The following is a 19,241-nucleotide window of genomic DNA, read 5'->3' on the forward strand; positions in this document are numbered from 1 at the left end:
TATGATAATTAATTTCATTACATAACATTCCGATGTGACATTTCATTAAAAAAATTTCAGAAATATTCCCGATAAGTGTCTTGATTTTGCATGAAACTTTTGTTTCCAAATGAAACCCGGTTAATTCAGCGAATAACTTTATCTTGCATATAAAAACTCTTTTTCATTAAAACTAAACATTTTTATAGCTAATTTTTTATCATACAGTGTTAGTGTATTGTATAGTGTTTAACAGATTTTTATTTTTTAAAATTCAAAAATTAAGAATAAACGATAACACAGAACAACATCTGCGAGTAAGCGTAACAACCCAACGTAAGCGTAAAAATCACCTTTGCAAATGACTATTTATGAAACCGTGAAAGTTTATTTTAAAATTAATGACTATATGGCATCTAATTAAGATGCCAAAATATAAATCAAACACTTTAAATTTCGACACGTATCTCATATTGCAAAACAATTTGTCATTTTATAAATAGCTGTTAAGTAACTTTTCAAATTGAAAGTTGTCCACATCTTTAGAAAGATTTAAACTATGAGAGTGTAGAACATCAATGCAACAGATAAATTTATAGAGCGCTTCGTTTAAAGAGTTTTCATCATCTTCTTCCAACAAACTCTGATTGTTAGAAAATCTCTCAGCGATTTCTTCATTTAAAGGTTCTAAAAGTATGTAAAAGAATAAAAAGATAAATTCAAGAATTTTACGTTTAAAACTCACTCCAGAAACAAGAAGCCATATAATATTTTTTTGATAAATTGTTAAAGTAGCGAGTTTACTTAAGAGAAAACTCGCCTTTTAAAGATTCATAGAATGAACATGTGTTGAAAGGAGCATCAACATCAGAGGATGAAGAGCTCTCTGCATTTAACATTAAGCTTGGATTGGATAACTTTCTTACTACTTCTTTTTTACCATCACATTTAAACCAATCTAATAAAAAATGTTAACTAAAATTAAAACGCAACGTTAAATGTAATTAACATTTACAAGCGAAATTCGTGTCATTCATCTTGACTTCATCGAAATAACAGAACTATTATTTAGATAATTATCAACATGATATAATATAACATTTTTAGTAGTTTAACAAATTATGAGCATTCTTTATATTAAGATAATTTATGCACATATATTGTGTATGTTTAAGTATAAATTGTTTACAAGACTATGCACCCAATTACACCTAGTTCTTTATCTGAAACTTTATATGTATTTAAATAGCTTTAGCCTATAGAAATGAAGATATGTTAAGAAGAGATTATTTGAGTATTTTCTAAACTTTTTAAAGATTCATTTGGTTTTATATTTAATCTAAATTAAAACAGACAAATTCAGTTTGGGTAAAATTGTTTATATATATTTTTAAAGCTTATAGATTCGCTGAAACACCAAATTCAAAACCCATGCAAAAAGGGAACGCTTTTTTTATTGTTAACAATTTAAAATAGATTGACCCTTAAAGCAATCCATTATAAAACGCAGACAAAAAAAAACTTGCTGAATAATAAAATATTTACCTTTCAAATGATTTACAAAGGAATCAAGGATTTTCAGCTGATTGTCTTGGAGAGCGTTGTTTAATCGAACCACTTTAAATGCATCATTTAGGATTGATATAAACATGTTCATAATTATCCAATTCATGAAAATGGTGAATCCAAAGAAAAAAATGGGACCCAGCACACCATTGGCATTTTTAAACTGATAAAAACTAAACTTTCCTAATAATAAACTAATAACCGATGCAGCTGACTTAAAGAGACTTTGGTAGCCATCAAGTAAATCACCTAAAAAGAATTATAGCTTTTTAAAGACATTAAGAGAAGTCTCAAATACATCAGAAAAGAAAACAGAGATGAAATTATTAGGCTTACTTCAGATTTTATATATATATATATATATATATATATATATATATATATATATATATATATATATATATATATATATATATATATATATATATAAATATTAAAACATTCCTTTTTGAAAACATACATACAGTGACGATGAAATCAGTAACAAAGCACTCACCAAATATCATATTTGAACATATAACAACTGGAAGCATAATAAGAATAAATATTATCCCTAACATGGACAGAGGGTGCCACGAAATATTTAGAGCCATTGATAGCATTGAAATATGGCGGTTAAATTGCAGAAGCTTAATGAACTTTATAGTTACAAAGAAAGTAATTAATGCAATAATGTGGGTGTAGATCAAGCTCCAATATGCTGCAAACTGAAAGTTAATAAACTTTTGAGGTTCTTTATCAGGAACACGTCTCAAAAGATCATCAACAAGCTTGGCTTTTAAATCAAAAAAACAGAAAAGCTTCAACAGCAATACATTATCATAAAAAAGCATTGTCAAGAAAAAAGCATACAAAGTTTTACAAGAACTTTATTTTCAATGAAATTATATCCTGTTTTAAAAAAACTGTAGGAATAATAAATATTTTTAACGAGAAAAAGGTCTCAAAACAAAAAAAAAAAACCTTTGTAAAAATAGAAAGCCACTTCCAGCAAAGAAAATAAAATCAATGCACATTCAACAAGATTCCAAAATTCTCTAAAGTAGTTGCACCCTCTCTTATATAATACTCTGCATTCACGAACAGTGAAAAGAAACATCATGAAAATAAATAATATCTGCAGTACAACTTGAGCAATCTTGTTATTTGAAGTTGAAGTGTATAAATCAAAAGTGGCTACATCAAAATAAGGTATCATTCCACCAGAAGGTGGGAACTCAAGCACAATCGTTACCATGTTAAAACAACTTGTAGCAGCATTAAATAAAGCAAACTCAATGATCACAGCTCGTGTTTGACGATCAATCCATTTTTGATGTTTTAACTGTTCAATAATTTTCTGGTTTTTAAACTTTGGAAAAATTTCAACAACATATCCTCCGCCTAAATATGTTTCTAACTTTGTACTAAAAGGGTACCCATCAAGCTCCTTAGATGATTGGTACCTCCAAGGCTTTGAGAAAAAATTAATCTCTGAATTAAATGTTTTAGGTATAGTCCAATTTAGGGCAAAATCTCTTGTTTCTTCCACAGATGGCTTGTAAGCAGAAATACAATCAAGAACTGATAACTTTGCTACTGAAGCAGCTTTTAAACAGGAATCTACAAAGAAAAGTTATAATGTAGTAACTTTACAAAGCAAAATTGAGATTAAAAGGATGAGAGTAATTTTAGAGTATTTGATGTCATTTAATTAGCTGTACTTATATATTAACACCAGTAAATCAACAAAAGACTTGAAAAAAATTAGCTGATATGAAGATTTATGCAAATGGAAGCTAATGGAAGATTTATGCAGTCTTCTCATGGACATACAAAAAGTAAAAACTTTTGAGGCAATAAACTTACTGGCATAAAAAAAAAAAATTAAAACAAAATATTAAAAAATTTAAAAAACATGAAAATAATTTTCAGTTCATTTTCAATACCACTCACATGTTTTCATACGAACTTGTCTCATTCTTATCCCAGTAACAATCGTTGAGCTAAGGTCATTTAAGAAAAGTTGACTAGGAAAATCCTTTTCATAAGCTCTATTTTCATTTTTAAACCAGGGATTAGGATACACTTGAGGAAGAAACTGATCGTCTAGCCAAAGCCAAAAGTTTTTTTGTGATAAAAGCTAAAGAAGACATACAAAATATTTACACCAAGAAAAACTGAGTAACAAATTTAGAAGTTGACAAAAAGTGACTTTTTAGTCATCTAGATGCTGTTTTTCAAAAGAACCATCAATTTATTTTGGGTTGAGTGTTTTGCTAATGATTAACAAACTTAAATACCTGGATATTGCTCCCACCATCTGATCTAAATTGTGGGTTAAAAAGTCCTTCAATATCAAGTGTTTGAAAGTATTTTGAATTGTCTTGTGACAGGAAAGCAAGACAAAACACTGTTAGAGTAAAGCAACAGTAGAAAAAAATATCACGAATAGTTGCCTGGATCCTTAACTCTTCTAATTTAGTGTCTCTCATCTTCTTTAATAGAGTTGCATCAGGTGGTTTTAAAACAGAAACTGTTTTGTCAGAGGCAACTGGTTCATTAGTGGTGTGAAACAAATTGTCATCAGGTGTAAGAACTTTACCTGTTGTAAAACAAACTTGTTTATTCTATTTTACATGGAACTCATAACATCTTAATTGACTTAACACAAATAAGCAACTTACTTGATAGCTTTGCATATACACTGGATAACATAATCCTTTCATCATCAACTATTGTTTTGTCATAAAAATAAATAAATATCATTAGTTCATAATTCCTTTGAGTTATAAATCTATACCTCTGAATTAATAACCTACCTAGTTTAGTTTGATAATCTTTTTTACCCATTTTTTTAATAGCGAAAGCACTACAAAAAGCCATGAAGAGGATTTTAATTGGTTGAAGTAGAAAAACATCTTGTACCTAAATGAAATTGCAAGCTAACAAATCTAATATTCAGAAACTAATACAAATACTAAAAGCTTTCACTAAAAAAAAAAAGTCCTTACCATAGAGACAGTTATGCTTGCTAACCAATCCAAAGACATTTTGTTTCCAAAAGAAATTCCATACAATGAAATCACTAAACTGCAGCAAATGATTATTGCAACACAAATGAACCAAACAATAGATAAAAGTAAATGAGATAGATTCAGACTTCTAGGGTTTTTTTTTATAGTGAAGATTGTATTAGCTTCTTCTTTAATATCTGTGAAACTTTGTAGTTGTGAGCTATCTTTAGAATGAAGCAAAAAAGTGTTATTTACAAACCAGTAGATAAAAACAAGGCTATAAAATCTGATTAAAATAAAACAATAGAAAACAACATTATATCAAAGTATAACATTTATATAATAGAGATACTATGGCTGTACAAAAGATATATGCTGAGCAAGTCAAAAACAAGTAAATATTTTATTCTGATTAATAGTATTCACTTAAACTAAAGCAAACATTTAGCAATTTTGAAAAATTTATTGACAACTACAACCTAAATGTAATATGTAATTTTTACCTCCATTATGAATAAATAATCTAATACACTTTTTTTCTTGCCTAATCTTAATATCAGCAACCAACCGAAAGAGCTGAATAAGCAGTAGATTAACTGGAAAGGTAATCAATGCAGAAACAACTCCAACATAGATCTTAAATACAAATAAACTTTAAATCAATTAAATTACACAAACAAACAAAAAATCCAGATTAATGAAAAAAATCTTATTTGAATTCATTATTTTGATAAAAACCCATTTAGGAATGTAGTAATTACTGATATGCAATCAAAAAAACAATATCAATTTATTGCCAATCGTTGGGTAGCTGTTGACAAGGATGATTGTATTTTAAAAGTACTTTTGAGTTTAAAAAAAGAGTAAAATTAGTTTTCACTTTAAATAACAAAAACCTTTTTTTTTTTTTAGTTAAAATAAAAAATTGTAATAAAAAAAAAAAAATTCCTGGCTTATGTTTCAAATAAAAGGTTAAATTAGAATGAGAAATTTTAAAATAGAATTCCTAATGAGCATGTTTTATAAATTTAACAACTATGAAACTAACTGCTATCAAATTTTTTTCACTATTTTTCAAAAGTTAAATGGTTTTGAGTTTCACATTTTTTTTTGTAGGTAAATGTGAAACTATTACCAATTGGATTAACTCTTTGATAAGTAGCACTAATTAGAAACTTTGGTGGCCAGCTGTTAATTATTTGAATTTCAAAGAGAAAATAAAAGATAAAAATCAAAGATAATAGTTTATTTAGTTATTATTTCATTGTATTTTATTCAAACTTCTTTATGAATATTATTTATGTTTACAGAATATGAATCATAACTTAAGTGAATTTTATCAGATAAACTTTTAGAGTTGGTTATAAACTTAACATACTATTTGTTTATTTATATGATATTCATTATTATCTTATTCACTTTCATTATCCTTATATTCATTTCTGGTGGTTAAAAATGGAACAGACAAAAATCTTGATAATAAAGAAAAAAAAAAAAAACTACAAAAAGCACAGCAATAAAATACCACATGCTAATTAGAATTAGGTATTCTATTTTTATTATTTTTCAGTGATTTTCGTCTGCCTTTATATTCATGATTGTTGCCAAATGTCTTAAGTGAAACATTTGTTGGAACTACTGAAGCGACTGAACTCATTGGTTTTTTATAAATACTAAACGTTTTTTTTTGGGACAATAAATAATTTTCTCATTTACATTTCAGAAAAATGTTTGAGGAAGTACCCAGAGTTCAGAAAAATGTTTGAGGAAGTACCCAGATGAAATGTTATTTATGTTATTAACTCGTGAAAGCTAATAATAATCGTAATATGTTTCTCTTGCTGCATCTTTCAAAAATATAAGCAAGATAGAAAACATTTCATTTACAATATCGAAATAATAAGTATAAAGTGGTTTTTGATTGAAGACACATTAAATAACAAGCCTAATAATAAATTCTCGATTCTTAATCAGTAACATTACTTAAAAAATACATTAGACTTTGGTATGTATAAAATAAGTCAATGTAGGTTTAACCTTACAATGAGTTTTTAACTTCTAGTTTTGCATAGAAGATGATAAGATAGGATTCAGTAACTAACACACTGGTTTTAAAAATTTAAATAAGACAAGATTGAAAAAATATGAAGACACTGATATTGTTGTTCCCCAAAACTTTATACCTGGTTTCACAACCCATGAGGTTGTCAGAAGTGTTTCTAAAAATCGCTTCATATTCTGAGATCAAACACTGCACCAAATAAAATGAAAATCAGTGAAATACTCAATAGTAAATCAGTTACTTAAAGGTGTTTGTATGTAAAGTCAGTGTGATGTAATAAAACAATGATGTTACGGACTCCCATTGCAGAAAAAATTTCTCACCTGCATCCAAGTAAAAGAAAACATTGCAATTTTGTTTTCTGTTGCTGGATTCCCTGGAGGAACTTTTCCAAAAAACATTGCACTTGCTGTCATTGAAGTCATTGCAAGACAAATAGCAACAGAAAACCGCTGACTTCTGGTAAAGTTACTTAAATGAGAGCGAGTGAATATTGAAAACCATATGTGATCTTCAGTAAGTCCATGGCGTACTTTTGTGGTAAAAAGATAATCAAAGGTTGACAAATCATCAGATCCTGAAGCAGGTATTGCAAAATCTAATGAAAAATCATCCTTGTCAACAGCTACCCAACGATTGGCAATAAATTGAAATTGTTTTTTTGATTGCATATCAGCAATTACTACATTCCTAAATGGATTTTTATCAAAATAATGAATTCAAATAATAAATGTAAAAAAAACCAAATATAGATTTAATAAAAATTATTTTAAAAACTATTATAATATAAATAATGATAATATTATCATATCAAAAAGTTACACAGTAAAGCCCTTTCATTTGATTGACATTTACTAAAAGCAGAAATTAGTCTTTATTATTTTGTTTTGCTATAATTATAGCTAACCTGGTTTTAATTTTTATTTCAATAAAAATTAAAACCAGGTTAGCTATGATTATAGCAAAACAAAATAATAAAGACTAATTTATAACCTTTTTTGCAGTTCTGTGTTTTCAAGTTAAATAAAGTAATTTATAATAATAACCTTAACTTTTTTTGTCAATGATGAATCCTCTAGCATTAAAAGTAAAACAGTTTTGAGGCTGGTAAAGAGAAAAAAATAACCTAACTTTTGAATTGAATTAAATAATAGTCAATTTTAAAGCACAAAGTTCCAAATCTATTTAAGCATAAAGCAAATGAATTTATAACTATCTCCAATTAAATGCATCAGTCTTAACATTTTGACACATTTTATACTTTCCCTTAATTCGGCTTTAAATGATAATATAGATGCTAATTTTTCCACATAGTATTTAATACATGCTTGCATGTGTGCATGTTTGTCATTAAACTGTAGAAAATGGTTAATGTTGAACAACAGCATGCAGCAGATTACATTCAAACTTAAAGAGTTTAAAGAAATTGTTAAAGAAATTAGTTGTTAATTTACTGATCACATTTTGATGGCTGTTTGAAGGCAAAGGAAGAGCTTTTCAATTAAGACATTTATTTTGATTTAATATATTTTTAACAACAATAAATATCTTTTTCTTTTAACTATAATGCAAATACTTAAACAAACTTTTATTGCGGTAATAGATAGATTCAGAAAATTTGGCAGCTACCATTAAACCACAAAACATTTAAGATAAATTCATTTAAGATAGCTAGGTGTAAAAGTGATATTCTTGATTATCATTACTTTAGAAAAATATTTATAAATTTCTACTCTACTACTCTAGAAACCACGTTAAGACAAAAAATAAAAAAAGCAGTAAGAAAGTCTAATAACATAGAAGTTTTAATATATGTACAATTTTTATATATTTTTTGGAAAATTGAATTAATTTTTCTGGAAGAATTTTTTCTTACAGTATTGATATAGAAGGAAAATTCCTTGTTTTTTGGTATAAAGATATTCACAGATTCAGCTATAAAGGAAATTCATTTTTATATAAAAACTTATGTTTCAGTTCTTATATAAAAATAAATTCCCTTTATATAGCCAATAATTGTAAACAACATGTAAAACATCTAAACTTGTTTATTATTTTTTATAAAAAAAAGGGATCCAGCTGAAGCATTCATTAAAAAGACATACTTGCACTAGATTGATAGCATTCTGATTGCTGGATAAAGGACCCAGTAATTGTAATTTTAACTTAGCAATAAAAATAATACATAGGAAAAAAAAAAGATTTTAAACTATTGAAAAACCTAAAACTGTTTTTGAAAAGAAAAACATTATGAAAACTAAATACCATTAAATACCTTAAATACCATCCACCTCCAGCATTGTCATGCCATAGTCGAATATAGTTCAAATCTCCTAAACAGCAGGATGTTGTCATAACAAAAACATCCACATTGGATCTCAGGAAACATACCCTTTCCTCATCACTTAACTGGCGAACTCCTGAATCGTTCAAATCTCCTGTAAGTATTGAGTACCATTAAAAAAAAACCTCATATCATTTTTTTTATAAAAACCCTAACTATCAGCAACCCATAAGATTTTTACAACTGAATTCTTTTCTGCATATTTAAAAGTATGTTTTCTAATGTAAAACATGAAATTAAAAAGAAAAAAGAGTTTTTACCGTATAATGTGATAAAAATATTTGAGTTGGTGCCAGCATGTCTGCGACTGCCAGTAGTAACAGTAATTTCATACAAATAACAATCTTCATGCTTGTTATCAACTAACGGCCGAACAGATGGCTGAAAAATGGTTTAGAGTGAGTGTTTTAGATAATAATTTCATAACTACTTTAGAGAGATTTGAGTACTAAGATATATATATTTCAGCTTATGAAATGAACCTTTTATACCAATTATAATAATAATAATCAGTTTTAGAACTCAGTTTAAATTTTCTATAGACGTTATTAAAAACATTTCATTATCTTTTAAACCTTATTTAAATTGTTGATATGAGAAAATATTATTATGAAATTAAATAAGACAGGAAAAACAACAAATAAATTTACATTATTTCAAAACATCCTAACTTCTTCTTATATACCAGAAACTGCCACTTAAAATTAAATGCTGTAGTTTTGAATATATAAATCAATACTTTAGCATTTTGACAATAATTATAAACACAAATAATACAAATACAAATATAAATTAAATATTTATTACTAACTTTGGCCTCATCTCTTTTATCCATCCTTTGAGAAATTACTAACCCAAGAATCCACAACAAAATGAAAAAGCTTTCGACAGCAAGAAGTAAATAGCCTTCTTTCAACAATGCCAATGAAGGAGTAGAAAGTACGTTTGGTGCCACGTAAAAACCACCAAATGCAGTCAAATGATTGCACTTACATTTTGTCATTGTGAAAGATGAACCATGTTCAAGCTACACAAAAAAAAAGGTTGAAGAAAATATCTAGACATCATGCAATTAAACTGATTAAAAAGGTAAAGCAACTTAACTTGATTAAAACTTTTACATGAAATAACTATAAAATATTTTAAAAAAAGAACTGATTTTGCTAACATTTAAAATGTAACAAACATTTGCAAGATATAAGAAAAGTGTATTATCAACCACTGATAGGCATACAAAGAACATGCACCTAGCTATTAAATATCTGATAAAGAATGAGTCTACAACTTTAAACTGCTTAAAGACTTGGTTAGCAATCAATACAAATATTATACAACAAACAGTTTGAATTTTTCACAATTAAAGCAGGTTATATATTTTTTAAAAGAATAGATTATTATACCTCGCATCCATCTGACATCCATTTGTTTTTAAATTCACTCCAATAATTACACTCTGTGTAAAATGACTTCATCTCATAATCAAATGATCCACTGAGTTCTATCTCACTAAAGGTATAAGGATTGAACTCAACTTTTGATTTAGGCATTGGACCAGTGTAGCAAAAAGAGAGATAAAGAATTGTTTTGTTAACATTGCTATATGTTGAGTTTTGGAAATCCCATAAAAACAGTGATCCGTCTTTCAACAGCTGTGCATTCTGATTTCGACTTTGATTATTTTGTAATGAAAAAGGTTTCAAATTCTTGGTAAGTGTAGTTCTGCCCTTATTTGATAAATTGATTTTTAAATCATAGTCATTTTGAGTTGGGATTTTTCCATACTGAATGTAAACAACAAGCGTTGTCAGATTGCTTGGATCATTTAACGGTGTGAACTTTAATAGCATGTTGCAGTGAGTTGATGGCAGTTTCAGTAATTTTATTTGTACTTCGTTTGGCAATGATAATGATATGTTTTGACCTAAAACCTTCTCTGGTATATTTCTAATGGCAACTTTAATTGGTTGTGAAGAATTCTTTACTTCAATAGTTTGCCAATCTAATGTTGTAAAATAAAGAATTTGCACTTCAGACATAATGTTGTTAGATCTCTCAAAGTCCCATGTAAATGGTTGCTTTTTCATTCTAACACTCTAAAAAATTGTTTAAAAATAACTGTTTCTAAAACATCTATAATGGCAATTACAAATTGTAAAATATAATTTAACAATTCTAAAATTATAAAACACATCAAACGTAATAAAGTAAACATACATTTACTGATATCACTGAGTCCTGTATTGATTTATTGAAAATATTAGCTGATTCTGGGAGAGTGAAACCTTCCTCTGCATCATTTTTTGTAAACTTAATAATGGTGTTGTTTATATTACTGCCAAAATTTTTCATAAGAAAAAAGCTAAAAGCAGGGGTGTCACCAATTGTAGCCATTTCACCAGGAAGTTTGTAACCTTGTACGGCACAAAAGTAAGCATCCAAAGATTTGAAAAGTTTTCTCACAAGTTTAGAATCACTTTTCTAAAGTAAATCAAAAACTTTTTTTGCATATATATGAAAATATTATCATTTTTTGATGCCTAAATAAATATTTGCTTGTCTAAAGCAAATAGCATAACAAAAAAAGTTATTTGACTTTTAAATCTTACTACTGATGGATGTGATGTAAAATTGTTTGAACTGTTGAAATTCTCTGTACCTTTTTTTAAATAAAAAAAAAGAACTTATATAGAATCACAAAGTATGCTTATTTATTAATGAGCATAACTGAACATGCATTAGCTAACTTATTTTAAAAACTGTGTAAATTATGTTAAATAAACTTTAAGAAAAACTACATAAAAATGATTTATTATACAATTTACATAAACAATATACAAGTTGTATAAATTACATATACATATACAATTTACAGTACAATAAAAAAATTTACATACATATACAATTTAATTACATTGACATATACAATTTTTATAAACTTTTAAATGTCAGAAAACCATTTCTTGAGTAAAAGTTTTATTGAGGATTTACTGTGAAGCAGTAGATACATCTTAGTGATATCTCACACATAGGGTACAACTTCAGTCACATTAAGAAAAGGGGAAATAATTAAATGTTAGTCTTTTACATTAACATATTATAGCATTTTCACGTGTTTTCCTTTAACTCAACGAAAAATATGTTAAATAAATTTTATAAAGATCTATGAAAAAGATTCGAATAAAAAAGACACATTAACTAAAGAAATAATATAGTTTAAACTTAATAAAGTTTTTCTGAAGATTTCTTGTAAAATAGTATAAGCATCTTATTGTCTCACATATAGGGTCACAATATCAATCACATTAACAAAAGCAGAAAAAGATTAATTATAACATTTTTAAAAAATTATATCTTAGATAAATCATTATTAGATGTGTTTTCCAGTAACTTATTACAAAATATGTTAAGTAAATTTTATAAAGATCTATAAAAATGCCTCATATAAAAAAGACACATTAACTTACTACTCGACTCTGGTAACACAGCAGAGCTCAACAGAGTAAGAAATAAACTTGATATTGACAGAAGAAAAGGCTGAGAAACTATTTTAAATTCCTCAAAACCAACATTTTTTAGATTATCCTTGGATAGCAAGCCAGACATTTTATTTATTATATCAACTGCATTACTCTAGAGTGATTAAAAAACCAAAAAATAAACTTTATAAATTATTTTCTCAGAACGCAATGCAAATAAAATTCTATTTATATATTGAATTGGAAAGATTTTTTTACAACAAACATAATTATGATGATAATAGCATCAAACACAATTATTTTATAATTGATTTAAATGGATTCAAAAATACTAATTATAATTAAAAATCATAAGCACCTGAGCTTGTGGAACTATCTCAGCAGGTGTAATCAACAACAATGACAAAGCATCAGCTGCAGATTTAAAATCATTTAAATCATTTAGAGGTGCCATTGAAAGCAAATCAATTGCTTTTGTTCGAACCTTATATTAAAAAAAAAAGACTCAATCACTGGGCTGCTAATTTTAAAATGATATAGCAAATAAACTTGTTAAACATAAATGCTTACCTTTTGAAGGTTTTTCAATTTAGTTTGCTTCTGAAGATTAAGTTCTTCATCAATAGTATAAAGCCCAGTCAGATTATTAACACTTTGGACAACTAATTGTTCCAAAATCTGTGACTCATCATTTGCAACATTGGTAATTGCTTGCAATGAGTTTGAAAAACCAAAACTATCTTTGAAATCTAAGTTAGATATGGCCAACATAGGAAAATCAGTAAACAGTTCATTTGGCAGCACCTGAAAATCAAAGTTTAAATAAATGTTAATAAAATATTATAAAAATTCAGTATGAATACATAACATTTATATAAAAAATATGCACTCAGTTTTAAGATACGAAATTTAGAATTTTATTTCGCAAAATTGACTATTAATATAATAACTAGTATTATTTTTAATAAAAAAAGTTGCCTATATATGTTATAATATAATATATATATATATATATATATATATATATATATATATATATATATATATATATATATATATATATATATATATATATATATATATATATATATGTTATATCACTGTAAATATAATTAACAGTTATGACATTCTGAGTTACTTGGCTAATTGTTGTGATTGCTTTTTTTGGGAATAGCCTATTGGAATAAATGCCTTTTTCTTTATAATTTATTTTCCATGTTCCTGAAGTTCATTTACAATTAAAAGATCCATATTAAAACGAAAAAAATTCCATCCACACTTACCTGAACAAAAACTTTTTTTACATGTTCCTTAAGTTTGTTTACAAATAACAGATCCATATTAGAACAAAAAAAACTTTATTCACACTTACCTGAACAAAAATATTATAATCTGTGAATGTTTTGTACATTCCAGAGACTCTAACACGAATTGCGACAGTATAGTTATTAGATATCTTTCCAGCTCCTAGTGGAAAATCAATCAGACTTGACTGATTGGTTGTTTTAGCATTTAACATTAAATAGCAACTAATCTTGTTAGAGCCAAATTTTGCAACTTGTGATTGGCCACAGTCATAATAAATTTGATAGTTAAATGTGTTGGTTTCTCTATCTGTCCAATTCTGGCAAACTATGCTGAACTTGGTTGTAAAAGCATATCCAACTTGAGGACTAAAGTATATATATATAAATAAATATATATATATATATATATATATATATATATATATATATATATATATATATATATATATATATATATATATATATGTATATATATATATATATATATATATATATATATATATATATATATATATATATATATATATATATATATATATATATATATATATATATATATATATATATATATATTATTTTGATATATAAAACTAAAAAAATATTCTTGCGTTTTCAATGGATAGAAAACATCAAAACATATTTTCCAGTTAATCCAGTTCAAGATAAATACAGATGATTATTGGTGATAATTTTAATAATTACTGCAATTACCAAAGATTGTAAGATCCTTAGACGGACTTTCAGTGAATATACAAGTACAGCTTTCATATTAATTTCAATCTTGAATTTGTGTATAAATATTTTTGTATAAATATTTTTGTTTTAAAAGTTTATGTGTAAATATTTTTTATTAAATCTCTTTTTTATTATGGTGCTAATTCATTAGTGGCTCATTTTATTAGAGTGTTATTTTAATAATGAATGCTTTCAAAACTAAAAGATTCTGGAAGCATACTGGTACTTTGAAAATCATTTTTTCTCATCCCATTATTGAAAGGCAGATATGCATACAACATATTTGGAACAAATTTAAGATGAGAAAACATTATGTAAAAGGCAAAACAAGTATTGCTCTAGATTTTATAGTATGCATAGAAACTACAAAATCTTTTTGACTAATGTTATCGACTTAAGCTACCCAATCAAAAAATTATGATGCTTTTTTGTTTTAAATTTGAGCTTAATATCAATTTTAACTGATTTCTACTTTCTTTTGTTGTAATTAACACAATGCTGCAATAATCTGCAATTACTACTTATACAACTAACTTCATGTTAAAGTTCTTTATATTTTATTAACTGAACTTGTATACAAAAGCATATACAAGGTAAATAACTCATAAGTACTTCATAAAAAACTACCTTATTGAGCAATACCCAGGTACTGGAAAGGAAGAAGTTGATTTTTGCATTTTAATAAAAGACATGCTTGAAGTACTAGCATAGCCTACACTTAAAGTAAATGTGTAATTTTTTCCGCCTTTTAGAACATCAGCATTGATAGCAAGAATAGTGCTACTAAAACCACTTTCTGTAGAATTACGATGAAGCAGTTCTTCAGGCCATAAACCTTGGTCATCTAATACTTCCCAGATGATGGACAGCAACAAACTGGTCAGCAGACTATTAAGCAAAAAACAATACTAAATAAATTTCTGTAGTGCATAAACTTCATAAAAATTTACATAAACAATAAAATAACATTTTCATGAACTTTTAATTTTATAATCTATTTTTGAATCAATGTTATAATAATAATTGAATCATGAATGTAATAAAATTATGAAGGTAAATAATCTTCAGCTGAACTAAAAAAATAAAAAGTTTTAATCACCTTGCTTTTATTGAGCAAAAAACATGTACATTTGACTTAAAACATGTTTATTTGAATAAAATTTCATTTATCAAACAAAATTAAATAAATTGTTGACCGAAACTTCAATCACTATCTTAATTGAAATCTTAATCAAAATTTTAGGGGTGGTTTCAAAAAAAAACTTTTTTCTATCCTCTCATTACAAATAAAACTAAATTGCTCTTAAATAAATTTGCTCTTTAATAAAAGGAAAGCCAAATAATTATTTGTTTTCATACCAAGTTATTGACAAATACTTTTTTTTCAAATACAATTTTAATGAACATATAACATTAACATATAAACATTAACTTTTTTGTTGTTGTAGTATTGCATATTATTCTTCGTTGTATATATGTAAGTTTTAATACTTCTTTTGAGATTCAATACAACACTTTTAATATTGTATGTATTGTTATTATATTTCACTATATATAAAATCCAATAGTTTTTAAATCATTTAAAAAAAAAAAAATTTCAGAACATTGTTTATATGTAGGTTTTGTAAAATGTGTGATCAAAAAACATGATAACAATAAATAATACTAAATTAAACACAATTTTTCACTGACATTTTTCTTTTAAAATCTTCGCAGGAAAAAGAAAAAACAGTACGTTCCTTAAGGTTTAACTTCTGACCACAGTTTGATAAACAGCTGAAAGAAAATATTTAAAATTAAAAAATACATATCATTTATAAATTTTTATTTCTAATAAAGAATTCTTTATAAAAATATCTTTTAAATATTTACAAATATTTCATGATCTAAACATATAAAGAATCTTTCTAAAAAAAATGCTTCTCTTAGATAAAAACGGAAAGAAAAAAAAAAAGAAAAAAAAATACAAATATTTTCCTTCATTACTTTAAAGTGATATTTGGTAGCTCACCACCACTGAAAGCTATTTCTTGGACAAAAGATGCTGACCGAAAATCAATTCCAGTACCTTTTGTTCCTGTCACTTCAAACTTATAGTTCAGTCCTTCTAAAAACATTTCTGTGTTCAGTACAAGCTCTGGACCTTCTAAAAAGTCTTGCCATAGTTCTCTTAAACATGCATTTGATTTATATGTTGCATTAACAGTTTTGTAAGCCTCTAACAGCTTTAGAGCAAAGGCTAGACTACTCACAAGCTGGCACTTCCACCTAAATCTAATTCCTTGATAGCTTGAGTTAGGATCATCAGGATCATAGCTACTTTTTGCACTGACATTAAAATTGTAATGTATGTTTTCACCACCTAATTGCTGTGTGTATGCAATTGAGCGAAAAGCTCCGTTTTCAATTTCCACAAGCAACGGCAATTTAACAACTGTGAAAAAGCCATTATAAACAGCAGTAAAAAGACCATAAGTAAACAGCAATGAAAGAGTGTAAACACCAACTTCTAACTGATACTTTTTCAAAGAATAAATCATTTGCTGGTTTGAAATAACTGCATTCTTTCTAGTTTCTGATAATCCATTTCCTAAAATCCACACAGCAGAAGCATTTTCTTTTTTGCAAACATTATCTTCACTAAAGTTGGCAAAAAACTCATAATCAGAGCTTCGAAATAAACTTTTAGGTTGGGTTACAGCGCCATAATCGAAGCTTACTTCTGGGAACGAGCAACTTTGCACAAAAACAACAACTGTTTTAACTAAAACCTGCACTTCGTTTTTTGATTCGATACGTATTGTATACTTTCCTGAACTTTTATAAGAATGCTTGGATATAAAAGGTATAGGTACCAAATTGTTTGCTTGAGAAACTGTTTCATTTACTCCATCATCCCAACAAACTGTGTAGGTAATATATGAACCAGATTCTTGCACTATATCTATTGTAACTTCCTTGCCTAGAGGTATGCCCGGAAACAAAGTTGAAAGAGGATCTATTGCAATTCCAATAGGTGATAAATCACAAAATACTGAAATATTTTTGGAACTGGAAATAAGATCTAAATTTGGAAGGAGCTGCTCTATGGTGGAAAACTTGATTTTGATGTTTATCTCATACTTTCCACATTCAGAATAACTTAAAATCAAAAATAATGAACAATATTAGCATTTCAATCATCTAAACAAACATTAAGCTTAATTGTAATTAAATAACAAATATTTGTAAAATGTTAAAAAAGTGATATATAAATTAAAAAACAACAATACATTAGAAAATAAAATGCAAAGAGCACCAACATGTAGTCATCTATGTTTTTTTCATATGAGAAAATATTACAAAGTAATTAGAACACTTACACATGAGAAAATGTGTAATTGATGGCTGAAGGAAAACTTTTCCAATAAATTGTTTTTGTTAAGGGTGGTCCATTATCACCAAAGTCAAAATCAACCTGTCCAACAGTTTTATTTGCTATTTCCAAACTATCAGGAGAAGTAGTTGCATTTTCAAAGCTGATTACCAGGTCAACTGCAAAAGTTACACCTTTAAAGATCGTTTTTGCTGCACTGATTTGATGCTTGATTTTTGAAAAAAAATCCAGCTCTAACAATGACAAAAAAAAGAGCCTTAAAATAATAAAAATATTAATAAATTTCATGATAATGGCAATAAAAAGAATAATAATGATAGCATCAACATCATTAATAATTATTACCATTTCCATAACAGCAATATTAATAACATCAAATATTGTAAATAGTAAAAACATTATTACTGCTTTTTCAAAAACAATAAAAAGTGCAGTTATGCACTAAAATACAAATATAAGATAAAATAAAAACTTCTGAATTAACCTTTGATTTGAAGGGGACTTTTAATGATTTCTAAATGGAAAAAAAAACACTTTCTAAAAGTAGACTTTAAAGTTAATCTTTTTTAAGATAGGAGAGATAATAAGAATAACATGACCCTCAGCAAATCTGTCAGTTATTTTAGGGAGTAAAGCTCAATTAAAAGGTGTATAAGATGAATATCCACAATTATTTACACCTTTTCACACCTTCCAAAGACACAGTAATTTAATGAAGTTAAATTAAATTAAATTAAATTAAAAAAAGAAAACTGTTGAAAATTTGTTCAAAACATTCCATGTTTTAATTACACTTACAGTTTATTTTTTGATAAACAAACTATATACATAAATTAATTCTACCTTTTTACAGATTACTTCGCAAAAATGAAATCAATATTTCATAGTTTTAAAAATTTGCCAAAATGCAAATTTATTAACTGCAACTATACTTTTAACATAATTTGGAAAAATTCTATACAATTCTTTAACAAATTTTCCGTCAGTTTAAAAAAAAAAATCTTTGTTGAATAAACTTAAGAAGAATAGATTTTTGCTAAAAACAAAGTTCTGTAGATCTTCCTAATTTTATTATGAAAAATCCTGTAGATCTTCCTAAATATATGATGAGAAACCCATTTTAACTAAATCTTATACATAAATTTGATAAAAATTTTCTAAAAATAAAAAAATTTGTTTTTCTTTTTTATTACTTTAGTTTTCATTAAGGTTTGACCAAGAAAATCAAGTTAACAAATTTACATAAAAAGGCTTTTAGATTTCAGAAATACTAAAGATCAATGAAGATTCTAAGATTGGGTTCTTCAATATTGCAGCAAATATTGTTAAAGCAGAAATAAATTTCAATTATCAGTCTTATTATGCTCATCAGTTTATGAAAAATTCACACAAACTTTGTT

The 19,241-nt window shown here is 26.5% G+C and overlaps 1 protein-coding gene across 5 annotated transcripts in view; it reads right to left on the reverse strand.

Annotated features, from left to right (window-relative positions):
- Nucleotides 1–433: 433 nt before the first annotated feature.
- The window catches only part of LOC145201938 (polycystin-1-like protein 2), a 35,590-nt gene continuing 16,782 nt past the window's right edge, over nucleotides 434–19,241 (reverse strand). For 4 of the 5 annotated variants that reach the window (XM_090082683.1, XM_090082681.1, XM_090082682.1 and 1 more), the window contains exons 9-35: nucleotides 18,326–18,355; nucleotides 17,828–18,074; nucleotides 16,452–17,606; nucleotides 16,158–16,241; nucleotides 15,093–15,353; nucleotides 13,796–14,096; nucleotides 12,994–13,227; nucleotides 12,782–12,907; nucleotides 12,412–12,577; nucleotides 11,554–11,603; nucleotides 11,162–11,425; nucleotides 10,348–11,040; nucleotides 9,759–9,974; nucleotides 9,208–9,328; nucleotides 8,879–9,041; nucleotides 6,927–7,293; nucleotides 5,045–5,177; nucleotides 4,539–4,765; nucleotides 4,347–4,452; nucleotides 4,212–4,259; nucleotides 3,828–4,129; nucleotides 3,481–3,667; nucleotides 2,509–3,147; nucleotides 2,042–2,320; nucleotides 1,525–1,794; nucleotides 800–937; nucleotides 434–666 (exon numbers count right to left, since the gene is read on the reverse strand). In XM_090082683.1, coding sequence (XP_089938809.1) covers nucleotides 473–666; nucleotides 800–937; nucleotides 1,525–1,794; nucleotides 2,042–2,320; nucleotides 2,509–3,147; nucleotides 3,481–3,667; nucleotides 3,828–4,129; nucleotides 4,212–4,259; nucleotides 4,347–4,452; nucleotides 4,539–4,765; nucleotides 5,045–5,177; nucleotides 6,927–7,293; nucleotides 8,879–9,041; nucleotides 9,208–9,328; nucleotides 9,759–9,974; nucleotides 10,348–11,040; nucleotides 11,162–11,425; nucleotides 11,554–11,603; nucleotides 12,412–12,577; nucleotides 12,782–12,907; nucleotides 12,994–13,227; nucleotides 13,796–14,096; nucleotides 15,093–15,353; nucleotides 16,158–16,241; nucleotides 16,452–17,606; nucleotides 17,828–18,074; nucleotides 18,326–18,355 — 7,001 coding nt within the window. In that variant the 3' untranslated portion in view covers nucleotides 434–472. Of the gene's footprint in view, nucleotides 667–799; nucleotides 938–1,524; nucleotides 1,795–2,041; nucleotides 2,321–2,508; nucleotides 3,148–3,480; nucleotides 3,668–3,827; nucleotides 4,130–4,211; nucleotides 4,260–4,346; nucleotides 4,453–4,538; nucleotides 4,766–5,044; nucleotides 5,178–6,926; nucleotides 7,294–8,878; nucleotides 9,042–9,207; nucleotides 9,329–9,758; nucleotides 9,975–10,347; nucleotides 11,041–11,161; nucleotides 11,426–11,553; nucleotides 11,604–12,411; nucleotides 12,578–12,781; nucleotides 12,908–12,993; nucleotides 13,228–13,795; nucleotides 14,097–15,092; nucleotides 15,354–16,157; nucleotides 16,242–16,451; nucleotides 17,607–17,827; nucleotides 18,075–18,325; nucleotides 18,356–19,241 lie in introns of those variants that run through there. The other variant, XM_090082685.1, reaches the window with a different exon arrangement.

Source organism: Hydra viridissima, unplaced genomic scaffold, assembly GCF_058129835.1.
Source record: "Hydra viridissima isolate aposymbiotic clone 2 unplaced genomic scaffold, HvirCarnegie_v1 scaffold_3, whole genome shotgun sequence".
In the NCBI taxonomy this organism is placed as follows: domain Eukaryota; kingdom Metazoa; phylum Cnidaria; class Hydrozoa; order Anthoathecata; family Hydridae; genus Hydra; species Hydra viridissima.